This window comes from Salvelinus namaycush, chromosome 25, assembly GCF_016432855.1.
Source record: "Salvelinus namaycush isolate Seneca chromosome 25, SaNama_1.0, whole genome shotgun sequence".
Classification (NCBI taxonomy): Eukaryota; Metazoa; Chordata; class Actinopteri; order Salmoniformes; family Salmonidae; genus Salvelinus; species Salvelinus namaycush.
The window spans coordinates 11,909,058-11,931,426 of record NC_052331.1 but is presented as its reverse complement, the minus strand read 5'-3'; the positions used below and the strand labels follow the sequence as shown (position 1 = coordinate 11,931,426).

At 42.0% G+C, this 22,369-nt stretch overlaps 1 protein-coding gene and 1 long non-coding RNA gene across 2 annotated transcripts in view; both read right to left on the bottom strand.

The window, feature by feature from the left end:
• Positions 1-14,641, bottom strand: part of LOC120020252 (NPC intracellular cholesterol transporter 1-like) — a 29,259-nt gene extending 14,618 nt beyond the window's left edge. The window contains exons 1-5 of the mRNA XM_038963790.1: positions 14,413-14,641; positions 1,251-1,379; positions 983-1,089; positions 640-803; positions 20-187 (exon numbers count right to left, since the gene is read on the bottom strand). Coding sequence (XP_038819718.1) covers positions 20-187; positions 640-803; positions 983-1,089; positions 1,251-1,379; positions 14,413-14,490 — 646 coding nt within the window. The 5' untranslated portion in view covers positions 14,491-14,641. The remainder of the gene's footprint in view (positions 1-19; positions 188-639; positions 804-982; positions 1,090-1,250; positions 1,380-14,412) is intronic.
• A 1,950-nt stretch (positions 14,642-16,591) lies between these two features.
• On the bottom strand, positions 16,592-19,717 carry LOC120020138. The gene is made up of 4 exons (XR_005472416.1): positions 19,508-19,717; positions 19,134-19,229; positions 16,961-17,077; positions 16,592-16,828 (listed from the first exon to the last, which is right to left on the bottom strand). It is a non-coding gene; the product is annotated as an uncharacterized LOC120020138 (long non-coding RNA).
• Positions 19,718-22,369: the final 2,652 nt, after the last annotated feature.

Genomic DNA, 22,369 nt, shown 5'->3' with positions numbered 1-22,369 from the left:
TCTGTATTGTGCATCTTACCTGAGAATATAGGGATGATGGGGAAGGGACTCTGTCCATTGTTGATGTTGAACATGTACTCAATCCAGTTGGTGGCGTTGCAGTCACTGGCGTCCTTACCACAGAGCAGTGACAATGCCTTCACGTTAATGGAGGGGGCCTGGACATCCTGACAAGCATTGTACATGGCTGCCAAGAGAGAGGACCAAAATTACATTATACACCTTGGGACTGACTGATATCTGTAGCATTATGTCAACAATACTGCTAGCCAATGAAAGTGACTGTATATTTCCACTCTTCAAACTGTGACCTGATCTCTCCATTAGCCTAATCTGTTTGCAGTCTTACCAACTCCTATGGACAATGACCATAGGAGTTGGCAAAAAAGCATTAACATGTTTTAATTTTTTATTTAAACCTTTATTTAACTAGGCAAGTCAGTTAAGAACAAATTCATATTTACAATGACGGCCTAGGAACAGTGTGTTTAACTGCCTTGTTCAGAGGACAGAATGACAGATTTTTACCTTGTCAGTTCGGGGATTCGATTTAGCAACCTTTAGGTTACTGGCACAACGCTCTAACCACTAGGCTACCTGCCGCCCCAGTCTAGGGGACCAGGCAATGTGCCCCCTCACCATTGGCAAATGTCTGTCCAATGTAGTACTGGACTTCCACCACATTGGTCTTGTTGGCAGCTGTGTCATTAGTGAACTGGGTGCCGTTCACGAACAGACTCTGGCGGGGGCTGCAGGTTAGCTCACAGAACAGGTTCATCAGGTTGAAGAAACAGGCTGGGCATCTGGAGACGGAGAACCGAGAGAGAGTCAGGGAACTGGATTGGCAGAGATGACAACATATCAACAAAGCTACCTTACTGCTAAGGCAGCTCGCTAAACTAAATCATAGCTATTACGGGAGTATGTCCAAGTATGGCACATGGAATGACAAAGTTATTTTTGCAAAGACTATGGTGCGTACCGAGAGAGGAATTGTAGGGGAAACTGAAGGCTCCCTTGAAGAGTCAGGAGCTGCTGGACATCGCAGCACAGACTCTGGTTCCCATAGTCATAGCCTGGACACAGCTCCTACACACACAAAACAAGAACCGGGATCATTTAGATGACCTAACCTGGTTTTGTTCAAGTAAAACATGTGAGAACATTAAAATTGGAGTCAAGTGTAATTTCAGAAGTGCAATGAAAACATAGAGAACCAGTTCAAAAAAAGCTTCCATGATAAACCTTACTGTGAGCAGCTCATGGCCCTCTGCTGGGAGTGGGATAGGTGGTCCTGTATAGTTGCAGTTGTACTTCTTCCCCGGGACCTTGTCGGACCCCCCACACTCACCGTACCACACACAGTGCTGGGCTTGAACCTGAGAGGAGATAGGGGGACCAAAACAAACAACCTTAACATTTGTCTTGTGAAAGGTGTAGAAAGGAGGACTTGATTCATGAGACGCTAGTTCTAAAGTGATGGAAATTCTCTTTGACTTATCAGAACTTTAAATGTGCTGTTCTGTAGGCTACACTCCCCTTCATATGTATTTTGACAGTGAAGCGAAAAACTTTTATTTGATTCTATACTCCAGCATTTTAGATAGGTCTCAAACTCAGCAGAAAAAAAAAGAAACGTCCTCACTGTCAACTGCGTTTATTTTCAGCAAACTTAACGTGCAAATATTTGTATGAACATAACAAGATTCAACAACAGACATAAACTGAACAAGTTCCACAGACATGTGACTAACAGAAATTGAATAATGTGTCCCTGAAACAAAGGGGGGGTCAAAATCAAAAACAACAGTCAGTATCTGGTGTGGCCACCAGCTGCATTAAGTACTGCAGTGCATCTCATCCTCATGGACTGCACCAGATGGGCCAGTTCTTGCTGTGAGATGTTACTCCACTCTTCCACCAAGGCACCTGCAAGTTCACAGACATATCTGGGGAGAATGGCCATAGCCCTCACCCTCCGATCCAACAGGTCCTAGACGTGCTCAATGGGATTGAGATCCGGGCTCTTCGCTGGCATTCCTGTTCTGAACTATGAAGTTGTTAATGTTCTTAGTAGTGTTCAACGGTATACCGATACGACGGTAATATCACAGTACCAAAACGTCATGATACCAACATTTTATACTGAACAAAAATATAAAACGCAACATCTAAAGTGTTAGTCCCATGTTTCATGAGCTGAAATAAAAGATCCCAGAAATTTTCCAGACGCACAAAAAGCATATTTCTCAAAAATGTGGTGCACAAATTTGTTTACATCCCCGTTAGTGAGCATTTCTCCTTTGCCAAGACAATCCATCCACCTGACAGGTGTGGCATATCAAGGAGCTGATTAAACAGCAGCATGATCATTACACAGGCGCAACTTGTGCTGCGGACAATAAAAGGCCACTCTAAAATGTGCAGTTTTGTCACACAACACAATGCCACAGATGTCAAGTTTTGAAGGAGCGTGCAATTGGTATGCTGACTGCAGGAATGTCTACCAGAGCTGTTGCCAGAGAATTTTAGGTTAATTTCTCTACAATAACATTAACATAGTTTTCGAGAATTTGGCAGTACGTCCAACCGGCCTCACAACCGCAGACCACGTTTAACCACACCAGCCCAGGACCTCCACATCCAGCTTCTTCACCTGTGGGATCGTCTGAGACCAGCCACCTGATGAAACTGTGGGTTAGCAGAACCGAAGAATTTCTGTACAAACTGTCAGAAACATTCTCGGAGAAAGTCATCTGCGTGCTCGTCATCCTCACCAGGATTTTGACCTGAATACAGTTTGCCGTCATAACTGACTTCAGTGGGCAAATGCTCACCTTCGATTGCTACTGTCACGCTGGAGAAGTGTGCTCTTCACGGATGAATCCCGGTTTCAACTGTACCGGGTAGATGGCAGACAACGTGTATGGCGTCGTGTGGGCGAGCAGTTTGCTGATGTGAACAGAGTGCCCCATGGTGGTTATGGTATGGGCAGGCATAAACTACAGACAACGAACACAACTGCATTTTATTGACAGCAATTTAAAAATGCACAGATACCGTGACAAGATCCTGAGGCCCATTGTCGTGCCATTTATCCGCCACCATCTCCTCATGTTTCAGCATGATAATGCCGAGCCCCATGTCACAAGGATCTGTACACAATTCCTGGACGCTGAAAATGTCCCAGTTCTTCCATGGCCTGCATACTCACCAGACATGTCACCCATTGAGCGTGTCTGGGTTGCTCTGGATTGACATGTACGACAGCGTGTTTCAGTTCCTGCCAATAGCCAGCAATTTCACACAGCCTTTGAAAAGGAGTGGGGACAACATTCCACAGACAACAATCAATTCTATGCGAAGGAGAGTTTCACACTGCATGAGGCAAATGGTGGTCAAACCCAGATACTGACTGGTTTTCTGATCCACGCCCCTACCTTTATTTTTTAAGATATCTGTGACCAACAGATGCATATCTGTATTCCCAGTCATGTGAAATCCATAGATGTAGAACTAATTCATAGATTTCAATTGACTCATTTCATTATATGAACTGTAACTCAGTCAAATCTTTGAAATTGTTTCATGTTGCGTTTATATTTTTGTTAAGTGTATATAATTTCACAAACCATGTCGCGGGCCGTTTTAAATTAATCCTGGGTCGCTAATTATTGGTTTGATAACAAAACGTTGTTCAGTCATGTTACCTAGCTAGCTAACAACCTGGTAACTTGACAGTAGGTCTAGGCAAATTTGATTGGCACAGGAAAAAAAGGGTCTGCTACTCATGAGATGTGCTTCAAAAGGTAGGATTCATATAGGCCTAATGTAAGTCTAAACTATAAAAGCTGCGAGCAGTATTTGTTTGCGGGCGAGAGAGAGGTGTGTGTTTATGAGAGGGCGGAGAAAGAGGGAGTGTGAGGAAGGGAGAGAGTGTGTGTATGTCAACTGAAGAGTAAATTAGGTATCATGCAGTGTTTTCCCCTTACTGCCACAATGACATGTAGATTTTCTCTCTCACACACACACAGAACAGTGTGACGTTAAATTCAAATGTGTTGTATTGAATAGAAGTGTGAATTTCAGTGACCAGTTTGAGTAGCACATGTTCCCGTTTTCTTAACGTTCAGGGCGAACAGGACGCTAGGCCACTGTATTTTAGTGGTATCGCAATACTACTTGGCCTGGTATCGTTAGTAAAATGTTGGTATCGTGACAACACTAGTTCTTATCTTTATTTTTAGAAAATAGACACGTAAAAATATTCTGGGGATGAGCATGCACATCTTGAATGTGTACCCATTGTTCCTCTTTAGTGTAAGTATTTTATATGTTTTATGGTCCACTTAAAGGATTGAGTAATGCTTTTTAAAATTTTCCCTATTGCCATTATTTCTTTTTTTCCACATTCATTTTATATCCTGAGATTATCTTGAAACTATTCAGATATATATTTTTTTGCAATGGGGGCATTGAGTGTCCAATATTGGTCAGGTATATCAGGAGATCTGCAAATAAGTTTATTTTCATGTTTACCAATACCTGTTACGTTTGAGTCCTGTCTAATTATTTTTGCAAGTGATTCAATTGCCAGTGCAAACAGGAGCGGGGAGAAAGGTGCACAGACAGGGATGTTCTTTCTAAAGCAATTTCATCATATAATGTATTATTTGTGTATAATTTTGCTTTAGGACATTTAAATAATATTTTTATTAAATGTATTATTTCAGCTAGAAAGCTTCCAAAGTTTTCAACAGAAACATTCAAGATGGTTGAAAGCCTTTTCGGCATCAACACCAAATATTGAAAAATATATATCTTATATTAAACTGAAACATGTTCTATTTTTGTAAGTGTCTATTTTTAATATGTATCAGGTCTGGTAAGACTTTTGCCATTCTATTGCTTATGAGCTTTGATATTATTTTATTGCCACAATTTATTAAACTTATGGGTCTGTAATAAAAAGAGGGGACTCCACATTTTCTTGGTTTTAATAGAACTGAAATAACTGTTTGATACTAGGAAGCACTGAATTGAGTAACATATGTGTTGTCATGTGTAAATAGGGGTGCTACTTTGTCCCAAAATGCTCAATAGAATAGCCATCAATTCCTGGCAAATGATTTATCAGTGTCTAAATTATTTTTGGAGTTCTGTTTGTGATAATTTGACTGCTGTTAATTGCTTCAGGGTTGTTGATTCAAAGAAGGATCACTCCAACTATTGTTTAATTCAGATTTTCATAGCTTTTAAAATGGTCATTAATTGTATTGTTTCTAATTAACACATTTTGATCTTTTATAATTATAACTGGTTTGGTGTGTATTCATTTTGTCAGGGCTATGGGATTAAAAGCACACCATATTATACCGGGGAACTGCTTTTCTCTGTCCTCTGTCTACAGTTGTAATGGTAAAAGGATTTTTTTTAACGTATTTAATACATTTCGGGTCTACGTAAAATTTCTAAGTATTATTCCAGAGAATGATCTAATATCACTATGTGAACCCAGTAAAATATATATATATATTTTTTTTTAAACAGAACCTTTATTTAACTAGTCAAGTCAGTTAAGAACGAATTCTTATTTACAATGACTGCCAACACCGGACAACGCTGGGCCAACTGTGCGCCGCCCTAATGGAACTCCCAATCACGGCCTGTTGTGATACAGCCTGGATTCGAACCAGCGTGTCTGTAGTGACACCTCTAGCACTGAGATGCAGTGCCTTGCACCACTCGGGAGCCTATAAATGGTTCAGAGCATTTTTTTTAAATACATTTTTGAATCAATTCTTTAATAGCTTTTCTTAATTTGAGAAATAAAGTAGTCTTTTGTAGTTGGGAATAGTAAACTCCCGGTGTCCTGTACATTATTTGTAGAGATGACATCTCTCATCCTCTTTGGAGGTCCCTTGAATTTGCCTTTTTTATTTCTATGATTTAGGTCGCCTGTGTCATGACGCTGGCCTGGGGGTAGGTTTATGACAGTCATAAATACCTCTCCCCCTTTTTTCCCCCTCTCTCTACCCTACTGATGTGACTATTGAAAATCCCTTAGTTAATATAGAGATTCTGGGAACATCAGAAGGTGGGGGGGAAATGAACCATATTTTGGTAATCCAACCAGTTGAACATATACGTTGGTACTTAATGAATATGATGTCAGTTCGGTTGTCATCGGAGACATTCTCATCAATGATAGGATGACAAACTGTACAGTGGAAAGTCTACACATTATAGTTATCAGATTCACATGGAATTTTTGTGCAATTTAAATGTTTAAATATGAAATTATTTGTGAGAAGATTAAATGTAATTTTAGCTTCTAAAATGTGAGAATTGGGTATTCATGAGTGAATTAGGCCCGACTCAGTGGCCCGCCCACGTGAAGAGACATTGGTTATAAACTATGAAACACGCCCTCCTCTCCCTTTCTATATAAAGCCTTGACAACAATATAACTCCCTGTTCCGGGTACATTAGGATGACGATCCGATGTCAGAAGGGTTCAGATAATAACTACAGAACGAAGCCAACCTCAGCGTGAGCTTTGGTTGCGAATGGCATGACCTTTGAACTCTTATTCGCTACAGAAGTGATACCTCCTAGCCGTTGAGTTAGCAGCGGCCGCTGTAAACGTGGGCTAGGAGAGGACAGACAGAGTATCCCATCTACCACACAACAACGACACTACAACGTTTCCCGTTCACCACCAGAGACACTCTTCAAAGGTCAAAGGACTCTGTTGGGCAACACGGCCTTCCATCTACCACCAACCTATTGAAGCGCAGCTCAGAGTAAATATTTATTGCATTTTCCTTTTCCAAATGGGCAGTAATTTAGAATGCATAAGATTCTGTATTTACGATAGAGTAGCTGCCTAAGACATCACTTCTCCCTTTGTTCTTCAGTCTTTCCGCTCTTTCACTCAAACCCAGCCCCTTTTCTTTGAGTAACCAGCTGTCATATCTGTTCCGTCCGCTAGGGACATTTGCCTTTATGACATAATTTGTAATCAAGGTATGACTCATTCTGTGTATATGTAATTCTGTGTGATTAGTTAGGTATTTAGTAAATAAATAATTAAACCCAATTTTGGATTGCTGATTCAACTTGTTAGCCAGGGTTCGTGAAGATAACCAAGAATTTACAACTTTCAGATGAGACTGAAATAAGGTGACGATTAATATTGACTGCTATTGATGTAAAATATGACTAGGTCTTTAAGAGTTTATTCGGAAGATAACTGCTCTATAAATATTATTTCGTGGTGCCCCGACTTTCTAGTTAATTACATTTACATGATTAGCTCAATCAGGTAATATTAATTACAGAGACAGAATTTTATAGAATAGCATGTCATATCACTTAATCCGGCATAGCCAAAGACACGACACCTGCTAAAATAATATTTCCTGTCTGGTTTTGATCTAATATAGCTTGAATTTGATCAACAACAAAAAACACCAGCTTTGCCCCTGGTGGGATATACAATGAAATCACTGTGTATTTTTCTCCATGTAAGCTACAATTCAACATCAGAAAACTGCCTTCTTGGTCTGTGTGCTGGGATAAGGGAAATGTGTCTTCCACATTTACAGTGGTGGAAAAAGTACTAAATTGCCATACTTGAGTATAGTCACCTTAATAGAAAGTTACTCAAGTAAAAGTGAAAGTCACCCAATATAATAAACTCAGCAAAAAAAGAAACGGCCCCAGACCATGACGGACCCTCCACATCGATCCCTCTCCAGAGTACAGGCCTCGGTGTAACGCTCATTCCTTCGACGATAAACGCAAATCCGACCATCACCCCTGGTGAGACAAAACCGTGACTCGTCAGTGAAGAGCACTTTTTGCCAGTCCTGTCTGGTCCAGCAACGGTCGGTTTGTGCCCATAGGCGACGTTGTTGCCGGTGATGTCTGGTGAGGACCTGCCTTACAACAGGCCTACAAGCCCTCAGTCCAGCCTCTCTCAGCCTATTGCGGACAGTCTGAGCACTGATGGAGGGATTGTGCGTTCCTGGTGTAACTCGGGCAGTTGTTGTTGCCATCCTGTACCCCGTCCCGCAGGTGTGATGTTCGGATGTACCGATCCTGTGCAGGTGTTGTTACACGTGGTCTGCCACTGCGAGGACGATCAGCTGTCCATCCTGTCTCCCTGTAGCGCTGTCTTAGGCGTCTCACAGTACGGACATTGCAATTTATTGCACTGGCCACATCTGCCGTCCTCATTCCTCCTTGCAGCATGCCTAAGGCACATTCACGCAGATGAGCAGAGACCCTGGGCATCTTTCTTTTGGTGTTTTTCAGAGTCAGTAGAAAGCCCTCTTTAGTGTCCTAAGTTTTCATAACTGTGACCTTAATTGCCTACCGTCTGTAAGCTGTTAGTGTCTTAACGACCGTTCCACGGGTGCATGTTCATTAATTGTTAATGGTTCATTGAACAAGCATGGGAAACAGTGTTTAAACCCTTTACAATGAAGGATTTGGATTTTTACAAATTATCTTCGAAAGACAGGGTCCTGAAAAAGGGACTTTCTTTTCTTGTTTACTTAATTGCTAAAATATACTTAAGTATAAAAGGTTAAAGTATAAATAATTTCAAATTCCTTATATTAAGTAAAGCAGACGGCACCATGTTCTTGTTTTTAAAATGTACGGATAGACAGGGGCACACACCAACACTCAGAAATGATTTACATACAGTTATGATTTTCATACATTTGCATAAACAATACATAAACCGCTCTGTCTTCGCTGTAATAAAGGCTTTACAAAAAAACGTTACAGACTCTGGTATGCTTCTAATTTATTTAGTGTCGTTTAAAATGGTTCCAAACGGTCAGGAAAATTATCATTTAAACTAACAGCACCTGTTTGGCACAAATCATATGCACAGCGCTTGATCCTTACCTTCTCTTTCTTGATCTCCAGTATTTTCCACAACTAGTCAAATGTATTCCACAGATCTGACTTCCCCTTTACCTCCTGAGCAACCAGTAAACATTCCCCCGTTTCGAGTTTATTCATCACGTCCTCTGCATCCATTTTTCTGTCACGTGTTACGGTGTTTGGAGTTTGTTATAACAATTTATTGATGTGATTATGATATGCTATAGGTCAGCCCCTATTGGTCAAGTGCATGCAATGCATACATGTGTCAAGTAAAGAGAGCAAGGGTTAAAGGAGTTGGGAATGTTTTTCCTAAACAAATGAAGGATTTCGGTAACAGAACTTCTCAGTCAGAAATGGCTGTAATTATGTTGCAGCTTCAGCAACACGGACAGCATTATTGATGTTCTGTGGTAGTTGCTGCAGCAGGGAGGAGAGAGAGAGAGAGACAATGGGTGCTAGTCACACAGCCACTCGCTGTCCGCCACAATCAAATCAATTGCGATCGGACTCCCTCTAGTCATTTGTGTGCCTTAATTATTTTATCAAACAGTGCGATTAAAGCATCAGACAAGCTCAGTCTGTATAGTTGATTTGATTAAAACACATAAGATGCGTCTATATGGAAAAATACATGTTTTAAAATTGACCAATCGATTGGTCGAAAGAACATTTTATTTTTGTCAGAGGCAGCCCTAATTGTAGTATAGTTAAATCCTTCCTTCGCTCTCTCCCAAGCCAAACCCATCCCTCTCCACCTTTCTGTTTTCTCCCCTTTAATCCCACCCAAGCTCCCGTCTTGCCTACCCAAGCTTGTCCCAACCTCCCGTCTTGCCTACCTCTCAAAGACACACTTACACCCAGACTTACTCATCCATTCCCGCCCAACATATACTCTATGCAGTCACACACCCATTCGCTCCCACCCTCCTACACATTCATATTCACCATCCCACACACTTCCATTCATATACAAACTCACACACCTGCACAAACACTTCCATGGAACTGTTGACATACATGCTATATTTCCCCCTTTGAATGGTCTTTTCAGTGTCCATGTAAACCATTGGCATCAGCTACTTCTATCGTTACTTCATAGAGAAAAACAGTTATTTGAACGTTCGTTTTGGACTGATGCCCAACTGAGCATTCTACTCAATGCATCGTCAATGAGTTCTGATGAAGATTTCATCAAGAGTGCATTACAGTGGCTTGGAGATACAATGACATTCAAAAGGAGGCAAATAACTATACTGAACAAAAATATAATATAGATTTTACTGAGTTACAGTTCATATAAGGAAATCGGTCCATTTAAATTAATTCATTATGCTCTAATCTATGGCTTTCACATGACTGGGTAGTGTTACAGCCATGGGTGGGCCTTGGAGGGCATAGGCACACCCACTTGGCAGCCAGGCACAGCCATATTTCTGTCTGCTTTATTACAGACAGAAATACTCCTCAGCACCAAAACTTGAGACACCTGTGGCATAGTGTCGTGTGACAAACCTGCACATTTTAAAAGTGGCCTTTTGTCCCCAGCACAAGGTGCACCTGTGTAATGATCATGCTGTTTAATCATCTTTTTGATATGCCACACCGCAGCAAAGGAGAAATGCTCACTAACAGGGATATAAAACACACTCGTGCACAATTTGTGTATGGAATATTTCATGTATTTTCTTTTCAGCTCATGAAACCAACACTTTACATGTATGTTCAGTGTAGTAGGAAAACTTTTGTAATCATTTTGAATTGCTAGGTAATTTTGATGAACTTTGCTAGCTAATGACAACATTGCCATCTGTCTCAATTAAATTTGACGACATGATAATGCTGCCAAAGTAGTTTTTTACTGAATATTTGACTAGCAATGCCATCGTAGTTCCAGGCACTATAGTGTAATTTAGACGAAACAGTAGTTTGCCTCCGTCCAGAATGACTGGGTTTATCATCACTTTAGGGCACCACTATGGCGCCGCCGGTAGAGGGCGGCTTGAGAACGTTTATAACAAATGGCATGACGCAACCGAGTGACGGAGGTGCAACCTATGAATAGATTGTATTGGGGGTAAGGGGAAAGGATATTGTCTCAATTTACAATAAGCTGGTGTCAGGCATCACTGTATATAGCCTAGTGGACTGTTTTTTCCTACTTGGTCCTTTTCTCAGAGCAAAGAAAATACTAAAGTAAGTGCCCATTAAGTGGCAAATAAAGTAAAAGGGTTAACTGGAACAGGGTTGACGATTTCATCTTAAAATCAGACATAAATCCCCTTGTGACAGAGAGAATGGAAGCTTGTTGTGTGCAACAGGTAGTGGCAATTGAATTCATCGTTAAAACATTTCTAGCCTGTCTATCTAGTATGAGGTGATATGCTCGACCTGGTCAGTTTTCCACCACAAAACACCAGAAAATTGCCAAAAATAGTACAAACACCAACCAGTTGGGTCACCTGCTACTGTCCTCTCTTCCACTGACATACTGTTATGTTCAACTGTTTTCTTTCTCTTTCTGTTGTCTGATGCTCAAAGGCGAGAGTGTGAAAACATTCTGGACAACCCCCTCCCACTTAGTATCGACCGACACCAGACATCCATGGACGTTGAAAAATAGTTTCAATTTGGTTAGTCCGCCCTGGCCTTGATTTCAATGTCCACGGACGTTAGCACAAACATAGATGTCCATGATTGGTAAGTGCTTCTGATTTGCTCCTATCGTAGACATTGATGTTTCAATTCAAAACATGGTCACATAAAAAAATGATTTCACTGTAATTCCAAGTCATAGACTGTTCTCTCTACTACCGCACGGCAAGAGGTATCAGAGCGCCAAGCCATAAAACTGCTAAACAATTAATCATATGGCCACCCGGACTATTTGCATTTAAGCCCCCCCGCCCCCCCCTTTGTTTTTAAAACTGATGCTACTCGCTGTGTATCTATGCATAGTCACCTCACCCCTACCTACATGTACAAATTACCTCGACTAACCTGTACCCCCGCACATTGTCTCAGTACAGGTACCCCCTGTGCATAGTCTCGTTATTGTGTTATTTTTTAAATTACTTTATTTAATAAATATTTTCTTACAAGTGCTTGTAAGTAAGCATTTCACGGTAAATGTTTACACCTGTTGTATTCGGCGCATGTGACAAATAAAATGTGATTTGAATTCTGTTACCAAACTGCACAGTTCCAGTAAATGTGTTTTTGTGAAATGTTCTGTTTCAATTGTTCAAAGTAGTCATTGTGCATATAGTTGTAAACTTTTAAATCAATGGTTTTTGTTTGGCATACATTTTGGGCAGTGGAGGCTGGTGGGAGGAGCTATAGGAGGATGGGTTTACTGGAATGGCTGGAATGGAATAAATGGAACAGTATCAAACCTATGGAAACCACATTTCTCTGCATTCCTTTGATTCCATTCCAGCCATTACAATGAGAACGTCCTCCTATACCTCCCATCAACCTCATCTGATTTTAAGGTGAAAATCTGAGACTCAGCAGAATTATGTTTCTGTGGAATTGCCCTACTGTGTAAATGTCAAGGAATATCACAAAGGCACTCTATGCTTTTGTTCAATGCTAAAGACAGCTGAAACCCAAATTATATTCTTTCTAAATTAAAGCAGAAGTGAGCCGACCTATTCTGCACCTTTGGGTTCATTTTACTTTTTTTCTCTAAACCAGATCTGAATGTAATATTAGTCTACTATGCACCTCGAGAGAACCCCTGTGTTTCAGGTCCCGAAATGCAACCTTAACTTCTGGCAATCAATCACGTGCTGTTGGTCTCTTTGCTAATTTGATTTACTATTTTGATGGTTGACTTCCAGCACACGTTTCTCTCTTTGTTGTACTGACTGATAATGCACAGTACACTATGTTCCCTTTGGTGCCCTGTTATTTTGAATGTGGTTGTCTCACCTGAATGAGACTTGGTTGGTTCCCTAATTGTCACTGTCAGGGGTTTCAAGTAAGATGAACTCTAAGACAAACCAGACTGAACTTACGTCTAAACTACTGTCAAATGACTTCCAACATGTATCATGTATCATGCACATGCTTTTGAAGTGGGGTGTGTTTGAGGCCTTTAATCCACTTATTTTCTGTGACCAGACCTTAGCCGTCCTCCTCCTAGCCTGTCTGTTCTGACACACAGGCCTTGTGTTTCAATGTGGGATGAAGTTGAAGGCCCCCGCCATCTGCCACAAACCACTTAATCAGTTGCCTCTGAGGAGGATTGCCAGACACTTAACAGGCTGAGTAATGTCATTAAAATGTCTGATTGAAAGGTGAAATTCAGAAAGAAACTAAAGTTCTTTCCTTGAGAATACAGGTCTTCAATTACGGTAGTTACCACTTTCAGTATCCAAAAATTGTTCTATTGTTACCCCATAAAACACTGTTTCCACATCTTAAAATGAATTGCCCTTTTGCTGCATGAGTTGTGTATGGGACATTATTTGACTGTAGGAATGAGGAGTCCTGGGGTGTATTCATTAAGCCAATTCTGTAGTAAAACGTTTTGCAACAGACACCGTTTACTCCAAATGGAAAATAGTTTATTTTGGACAAATGTAGGTAGGTTCCTCCCGTTATTTCCGTGTTGTTCTTCCGTCTAACATTTAACAGACCAAACATTTTGCAACGGAATCCGACTAATGAATACACCCCTAGTTTATCTTGGGGATGCAAATTAATCCGCGAGTACAAAGACAGCAATTGTCCATTTTGGCAAAGGGCTATTGAATTCCATTCCACGAGACCAACTCTGATCAACACAATTGCTTTGGGTTGGGTTTATTTTAGTGTGGATTGTATTGTATTTTACTAAGCAATAAAAGTTGTTTATTGGAGCAGGATAGAGGATGCATATCAGTGGCTTTAAAGATATTGTCTCACTTCTCGAGACCGACTATGTTACATGTAAGCCCATATCACGCAAATATTAAATGTGTGAAAAACGTGGTCATTTCCTTTATCTTGTTGCATTTGTTGAATGAGTTTCGTCTAGCTACATGATAATCGCGTGACAGTGACGCAAAATATTTCGCAATGTATGGGTTAGGTTAGCTAGCTAGAACTGGCTGTTTGCGTCCTAGTTAGTTCGTTACACGAATTGTCACTATACAAGATCATTTAGCTAGCTAGCAATCGCCTGCCGACACGGAGCTCACATTGGCTTAACTGGCTGCTTGCACAATTTGTAGCTATAGTACTTTAGCTGGCCAAATGATGCTGGTTGATAGATGCTAGCTAACACTACACTACCTACCAAGCCAACTTTACGCTGAACAAACACTACCAGCACCGGCTAAAAGTGAACAGGCCTTGCTTTGCTTTTTGACAATGATTAACTCGCTTGACACACTTTAGTTAGCTAACGTTACCTACCGGTGATTGACAGCAAGCTAAATATAGATACGCAATAAGAGATTAGCTACTTAGCTAAAAGTCTCCCGTCCAGAAAGCTATTTAACGCGTAGGTTGACTTACCCATTTATAATGTCCCTCTGTCAAAATTATGAAGATGTAAAACAAAAAGAAATAGCTTCTTTCTGATAAGAGCCCCATCCCTCTACTCAAAAAGACTTCGGAGTTTTCCTGCTACTCCTCTGACTTCTTCATTACGGCATTGGTGACTGGAGAACAACCGTTTGGCACATTGCTGCCACAGCCAGGATTGGATAGTGCGGATACTAGCTAGTAACATTGTGCAACGTTTTCTTGACTTTGACCACAGCCTGCAACTGCATCCCGCAATTCTGGGCGTCCCACTCGAGCATCCCATTGGTTCCTTCATGACCCCCCCCCCCCTCTCCCAAGCGCAACATCTTCATGCTTGTGTGACAATTTTGAATATGGGTCAAAAAAGGGAAATATAATTATTTTCCGATTTTTTTCCCGCCCCTGTCTACTGGAGTCGTCCTTGCTAGCTAGGATACCGGTAGACCGTGTCCTTCGCTCCGTCATTACTAAAACAGTCCCCTACAGGCGGAGGCGACGGTCACTCCCGCCTCGCGAGTGATAGCTTATTAGCTAGCTTGTTAGTGGCACTTTGAGCTAGCTTACTAGTTAGGTAGCTAGCTAGCACACAGTGTCACCCTCGCCTCCCGCCTGCTGTGTACCGGAGAAAACTGCGGGAAAACAGTGCCCAAAAAGCGGAGCGAAGGAGCAGGCGGGAGGCTGCGGCGACACTGTGTGCTAGTTAGCTAGCAAATGGTTTCGCCCCAGCCTCCCACCTGCTGTGTATCTTAATCTTCTTTTGGACTAGTTGGCTAAGTTAGCACATAGCGCTTTCTCTCCCACCTTCTGAACACCTGCCGCCGTTAACTAAGGTGACCAGATTTCAGAAATGAACATTTCCAGTTCAGCGGTCAATATATTGTAGCGACCCGCACAGACTGCTGTGTGTTATGTGTTAGGCTAGTAGGTGGTTGTGTTGTACTTACCAGTACCCAGTGTTCGCGGGGTCCGACATGCCAATCACGGGAATGTTCTGATGCCGGGCATCCTGGCCGGTTCCCCTCTCTCCACTGGGATTCTCTGCCTCTAACCCTATTACAGGGGCTGAGTCACTGGTGCGTCACTTGAGTGGGTTGAGTTACTGACGTGATCTTCCTGTCTGGGTTGGCGCCCCCCTTGGTTTGTGCTGTGGTGGAGATCTTTGTGGGCTATACTCGGCCTTGTCTCAGGATGGTATATCCCTCTAGTGGTGTGGGGGCTATATCCTTCCTGTTTGGCCCTGTCCGGGGGTATCATCAGATGGGGCCACAGTGTCTCCTGACCCCTCCTGTCTCAGCCTCCAGTATTTATGCTGCAGTAGTTTATGTGTTGGGGGGCTAGGGTCAGTTGGTTATATCTGGAGTACTTCTCCTGTCTTATCCGGTGTCCTGTGTGAATTTAAGTATGCTCTCTCTAATTCTCTCCTTCTCTCTCTTTCTCTCTCTCGGAGGACCTGAGCCCTAGGACCATGCGTCAGGACTACTGGGCATGATGACTCCTTGCTGTCCCCAGTCCACCTGGCCTTGCTGCTGTTCCAGTTTCAACTGTTCTGCCTGCGGCTATGGAACCCTGACCTGTCCACCGGACGTGCTACCTGTCCCAGACCTGCTGTTTTCAACTCTCTAGAGACCGCAGGAGCGGTAGAGATACTCTTAATGATCGGCTATGAAAAGCCAACTGACATTTACTCCTGATTATTATTTGACCATGCTGGTCATTTATGAACATTCGAACATCTTGGCCATGTTCTGTTATAATCTCCACCCGGCACAGCCAGAAGAGGACTGGCCACCCCTCATAGCCTGGTTCCTCTCTAGGTTTCTTCCTAGGTTTTGGCCTTTCTAGGGAGTTTTTCCTAGCCGCCGTGCTTCTACACCTGCATTGCTTGCTGTTTGGGGTTTTAGGCTGGGTTTCTGTACAGCACTTCGAGATATTAGCTGATGTACGAAGGGCTATATAAAATAAACTTGATTTGATCCTGGCGGAGTGGCGTGGAGGGGGGTTGGGCAGGGGGATGGAGCATTGGAAGTTAAGACCAGGTTTAGCCTTTGTTCTCTCTTATGTCTGGCCTTCACAAAAGAAGGTCACGGTTGGCTTGTGGTTATCTTTCATTTATTTGGCGTGGGCTACGGCCAAACAGTAGCCTGTGTAAAGTTGGGTAAATAAACCGTCAATTCGTAAACTCAATCCTCTGTCTGGACAATTGTTCCTTTATGATCTAGTCAGGTCATTACAATATAATTAAAATATCCAATGTTATATTATCTATGAAATAAAAAAGGGTGACAATTCCAGTTTCATGTATTTAGTCTAACAGGCACACTGTGATAGACAGAGAAAACAAATATATTACAGAAACGCTACAGACAAGACATAACTGTCCGATCTGAACAGCCATTCCATGGTCCTGGTAGAATAAGAGCAGAAGAGAACATGAGCAAAATTGAAAAAACAGACAATAGTATATGTGAAATACTTAACATAATAAAGAAATAAGATGCTGATGAGATTGGTAACTACATAATATACTTATACCAACCTAATCTGTATATTTCTCAGAAGAATGTATCTTCTTCAGGATTGCTCTGTCTTTGGCCAGCTTCTCCATGAACTCCTGGCAGGGGAGGTTGAAGTTTGTCTTCACAATAAGCATGGCCTTTGGTAGGAACAGTGAACGTATTTATTGCTGCTGTCCAAAGATCATTAATTTGGGAGAACACTCTCTCGACTGGTGCATTACTTCCAGGTAAGCACATGACAACAGACGCTAATCTAGCCAGGTTAGTGTGTGGGATGTCGTTCTCTTTGAAGTGGGTAACCACCGTGCTCCATCTCTGACTAAGCGGTGTCTCAGATGTTTTCCATTCTTCAAGCGATTCCCCTTTAGGAACTCTTGCAGGCCAGTAACCTCGTCACACAATGCATCCTCATTGATGGTCACAGTGGGGCATTTTTCCTGCAGTGTGCCTGCTGCCTTCTGGATCTCTTCACGCAGAGGTTGCCTTTTTAAAAGGAGACCATGTAAATATTTTGATTATCTGTGTGCTTTCCCCATGCTTGCAAATAGTTCACAGCCATAGTGAAGAATGATTGGGATGTTTTAAGAAAGCTCTCTTTATACATGGCTCCATTTTCCTCTAGCTCTCTCAGAAGTCCTCTGACCAAAACTGGAATGAAGTTGTCATCACGTCTTGCAGTGAATTTTGCCTCAACGTTTCTAAGAATTGCAGCGGACTCCACAGCACAGTGGTCCTGGCCTCCAAGCATCTTGATCGTGTCACTGAATACGGTCAAGTTTCCATGGACAAAGGCCAGCCAAAGTTCAGTCAGTGGATCTTCGAACACTGTTCACAGGACAACAGGGCATTTGTCTTCAGAAATAAAAAAGGATTTCAATGACACATACATTTTCAGCACTCTTTCTAGAGCAGGGAGCATGGACATCCAGCGAACATTGCTGTGTCCTAAAATGTTATGGTACTCCTGGCCAACAAACTCACAAAAGCCCTTCAGTCTTTCTACTCTGACAGTGAAAATATGAACATATCCAAATATCTTTGTGAGCAGGTACTCAACATCATATCCAAAGCTGTTCTGGCCGTGTTATGAATGATGTGGGCAGGACAACCTAAGCCAATCACCTCCCGCTGCAGAGCATTTTTAACTTTGGTATGGACATTGACCCTCCCCAGCCTATTCAGTCCTCCAAAGTTGGTATTTGTTGTCGGCAGAGAATGTCTTCCAGGTTACATTTTTAGATGACCACCAGGACCTCAGCTGCAATTTCCTCTGCTGTTTCTCCTTTCAATTCAACAAAATCAAGCAGTTTTGTTTCCACAGATGTGCTGCCATCATATATCTTACATATCTGACTACTATTGGCAGCAGCTTTACATGTCCATGATTGGACGCATCAATGGACAGGGACACAAATTCAACCTGGTCTAGATCCTGTGTTACCAAAGTAGTTGCCCATGGTGCACATTTTGTCCTAGCACATGTAAACTTTGGCTCATAAAGCTTCCATGTCAGTTCTGCTGTGCAGTCCATAGATCTGTAACTAGGATTGTGTCGCATAGTGTGGTATGCAAAGACACCCTCCTGCACAGCTAAACCATATTCTTCTTGGGAAGGCTCTACCTTCTTGAAGAATGTGGTGACAAAGGGCATACCAACACGGGCAATCAGAGAGGCTTTATGCTTTTTCGTCTGCTGATGTTCTACCACTGCCGTTCTTCTCCGGCTGCCAATTGAATAAGAGGAATTACAAAGGGTGCAGTGAACAATTCTATCGTCTTGACCTGAGCTTACTAATGGAAATTCTCTCATCATGTTTTTCATAAAAAGTGCATTTCCGTTTCTTGGAAACAGTCATTGTACCTCCTCTGTCTGTTCTTCTTCACTCTCCTTGTGTCACTCTTCTTACTCTCTTAACTTTTTCTTCTCCTCCAATCTTTCTCCTCTTTTCTTCACTCGTCTTCCTTTCCTTCTCTTCACCTTTCCACCTCACTCTTCTACACTCTCCTTGCTTCCCTCTTTTTACTCCCTTAATTTTCCCTTCTCCTTTCTCTCCAATCTGTATTAATAAACAGCATACTATTAGATCAAATACTTTGGTTAACAGATTCCCATTGCTTGCCTAATTTTTGTATTTTATCTCAAAAACATTGTTTGGAATAATACATTGTCAGGCTCTGTAACCATATCGTTACCTTTCCTCCTCTGTCTCCTTCACTCTTCTTCCTTTCCAGTCTTCCTCCTCTCCACTGCTAATGTTATCCATGAACATTTCTAAATATATTACATTTCTAAATATAGATACAAAAATATTCTCAGAATTAATTGTGCATTCATTTAATACAATCATATTTTCAAAATAGCCCGTCCACTGCATGTTTACATGTGAAAGTTTTTTAACCTAGCTACCATAACAGTAGCTAGCTAAATTAGCTAGCTAACTTATTCTACATAGCTAACGTTAGCTAGCATAACCTATTTAAAACCTTATAGAGCAGATCATCTATCTATATAATAAATTGTGACATTATAACATCACTAGCTAGTATCTCAAACGATTGTAACTTACCTGACTTGAAAATACGTTTCTGGTAATGTTGTGGATTCACTTGACACTTGCTAGCTTCTGGTCGAGTTTTCCACAGCAGTTTTCTCTAAAACTATCGCGAGCAAGTAGTTAGTAGAAGAAGAAGAGTGAATGAAGCTGATATAGCGAGCAGCCCCCTCTGCTGGCCTAAACAAGCACAACGCGATTGAGACGTCAACCGGTAGGCTCTGCTGCCCGGTCTTTCTTGCCAGGTAAAATATTTCACTTTGCAGTCTGTTTTTAAAGCACAGTTAAAAATGGGGACATTTCCGGCGACACCTCCAGCCTTGGACAGGCCACCAAAAACGGGACCCCTCCCCGGAAAACGGGGACGTCTGGTCACCCTATCGTTAAAAAAACACAGTAACCGACAGGAGGGGGCTACCTAACCTTGCCCCTTCTTCTGTGGGGTTTATTGTGCATTAACGCCACCTACTGTACAGGAGCGCCTCTGCCTCCCACATGTCCTAACTTTAAAATAAATACAGTACCAGTCAAAAGTTTGGACAAACCTACTCATTCAAGGGTTTTTCTTTATTTTTACTATCTTCTACATTGTAGAATAATAGTGAAGACATCAAAGCTATAAAATAACACATATGGTATCATGTAGTAATCAAAAAAGTGTTGAACAAATCAAAATGTATTTTATATTCTTCAAAGTAGCCACCCTTTGCCTTGATGACAGCTTTGCACACTCTTGGCATTCTCTCCACCATCTTAATGAGGAATGCTTTTCCAACAGTCTTGAAGGAGTTCCCACATATGCTGAGCATTTGTTGGCTGCTTTTCCTTCACTCTGTGGTCCAACTCATCCCAAACCCTCTTAAATGGGTTGAGGTCGGGTGATTGTGGAGGCCACGTCATCTGATGCAGCACTCCATCACTCTCCTTCTTGGTCAAATAGCTGTTATACAGCCTGGAGATGTGTTTTGGGTCATTGTCCTGATGAAAAACAAATGATAGTCCCACTAAGCGCAAACCAGATGGGATGGCGTATCGCTGAACAATGCTGCGGTAACCATGCTGGTTAAGTGTGCCTTGAATTCTATATAAAGACAGTGTCACCAGCAAAGCACCATCACACCTTCTCCTCCATTCTTCACGGTGGGAACCACACATGCAGAGATCATCCGTTACCTACTATGCTTCTCACAGACACAGCGGTTGGAACCAAAAATCTCAAAATTGAACTCATCAGACCAAAGGACAGATTTCCACCAGTCTAATGTCCATTGCTCGTGTTTCTTGGCCCACGCAAGTTTCTTCTTCTTATTGGTGTCCTTTAGTAATGTTTTTTTTAGTAACAAATTTTACATACACAATATATGCAAAGGTATGTGAACACCCCTTCAAATTAGTGGACTTCAGCCACACCCATTGCTGACAGGTGTATAAAATTGAGCACACAGCCAATCTCCATAGACAAACATTGTGGGAAAGCGGCCTTACTGAAGATCTCAGTGAGTTTCAACGTGGCACCGTCATAGGATGCCACCTTTCCATCAAGTCAGTTCGTCAAATTGATTCCCTGCTAGAGCTGCCCCGGTCAACTGTAAGTGCTGTTATTGTGAAGTGGAAACGTTTAGGTGCAACAATGGCTCAGCCACAAAGTGGTAGGCCACACTAGCTAACAGAACGTGACCGCCGAGTGCTGAAGCGTGTAGTGTATAAAAATCATCTGTCCTAGTAACACTCACTACCGAACACTCACTACCGAGTTCCAAACTGCCTCTGGAAGCAGTGTCAGCACAATAACTGTTCAGGACCTTCATGAAATGGGTTTCCATGGCCGAGCAGCCGCACAAGCCTAAGATCCCCATGCGCAATGCCAATCATCGGTTGGAGTGGTGTAAAGCTCACCGCCATTGGACTCTGGAGCAATGGAAACGCGTTCTCAGGAATGATGAATCACGCTTCACCATCTGGCAGTCTGATGGACGAATCTTGATTTGGCAGAAGAACACTACCTGCCCCAATGCATAGTGCCAACTATAAAGCTTGGTGGAGGAGGAATAATGGTCTGGGACTGTTTTTCATGGTTCTGGCTAGGCCCCTTAGTTCCAGCGAAGGGAAATCTTAACACTGACATTCTAGATGATTCTGTGCTTCCAACTTTGTGGCAACAGTTTGGGGAAGGCCCTTTCCTGTTTCAGCATGACAATGCCCCTGTGCACAAAGCGAGGTCCATACAGAAATGGTGTTGAGAAGGTGTTGAAGAACTTGACTGGCATGCACAAAGCCTTGACCTCAACCCCATCGAACACCTTTGGGATTAATTGGAAGGCCGACTGCGAGCCAGGCCTTATCGCCCAACATCATTGCCCGACCTTACTAATGCTCTTGTGGCTGAATGGAAGAAAGTCCCTGCAGCAATATTCCAACATCTAGTGGAAATGCTTCTCAGGAAGAGTGGAAGCTGTTATAGCAGCAAAGGGGGGGGGAGCAAATCCATATTAATGCCCATGATTTTGGAATGAGGTGTTCAACGAGCAGGTGTACACATACTTTTGGTCATGTAATGTATTAGTAAAGACAAGATTAAATTGAGAATAGTCTGATGGGTGAAAATATGATCACTTGATGAAAGAACAGCGTCTGCAGCCTGAGGCAAGTAACAGAGCGCTAAAATAATCAATAACGTACAGTCACATCATGCAGCCCATATATGTTTGATTTAGAAGACATTCTAAGGTTTGCGTAATTCACAGCTAAAGTTGCCAAATAACTCTGAATCTAGCATATAGGACCTGTTTCAAATGATCAATTTAATGTGCATTTGGTCTGGAATGGGAAAAATATCCTTTCTATTTTATTCAGCTAAGTTCAATTATATTCTTCTTA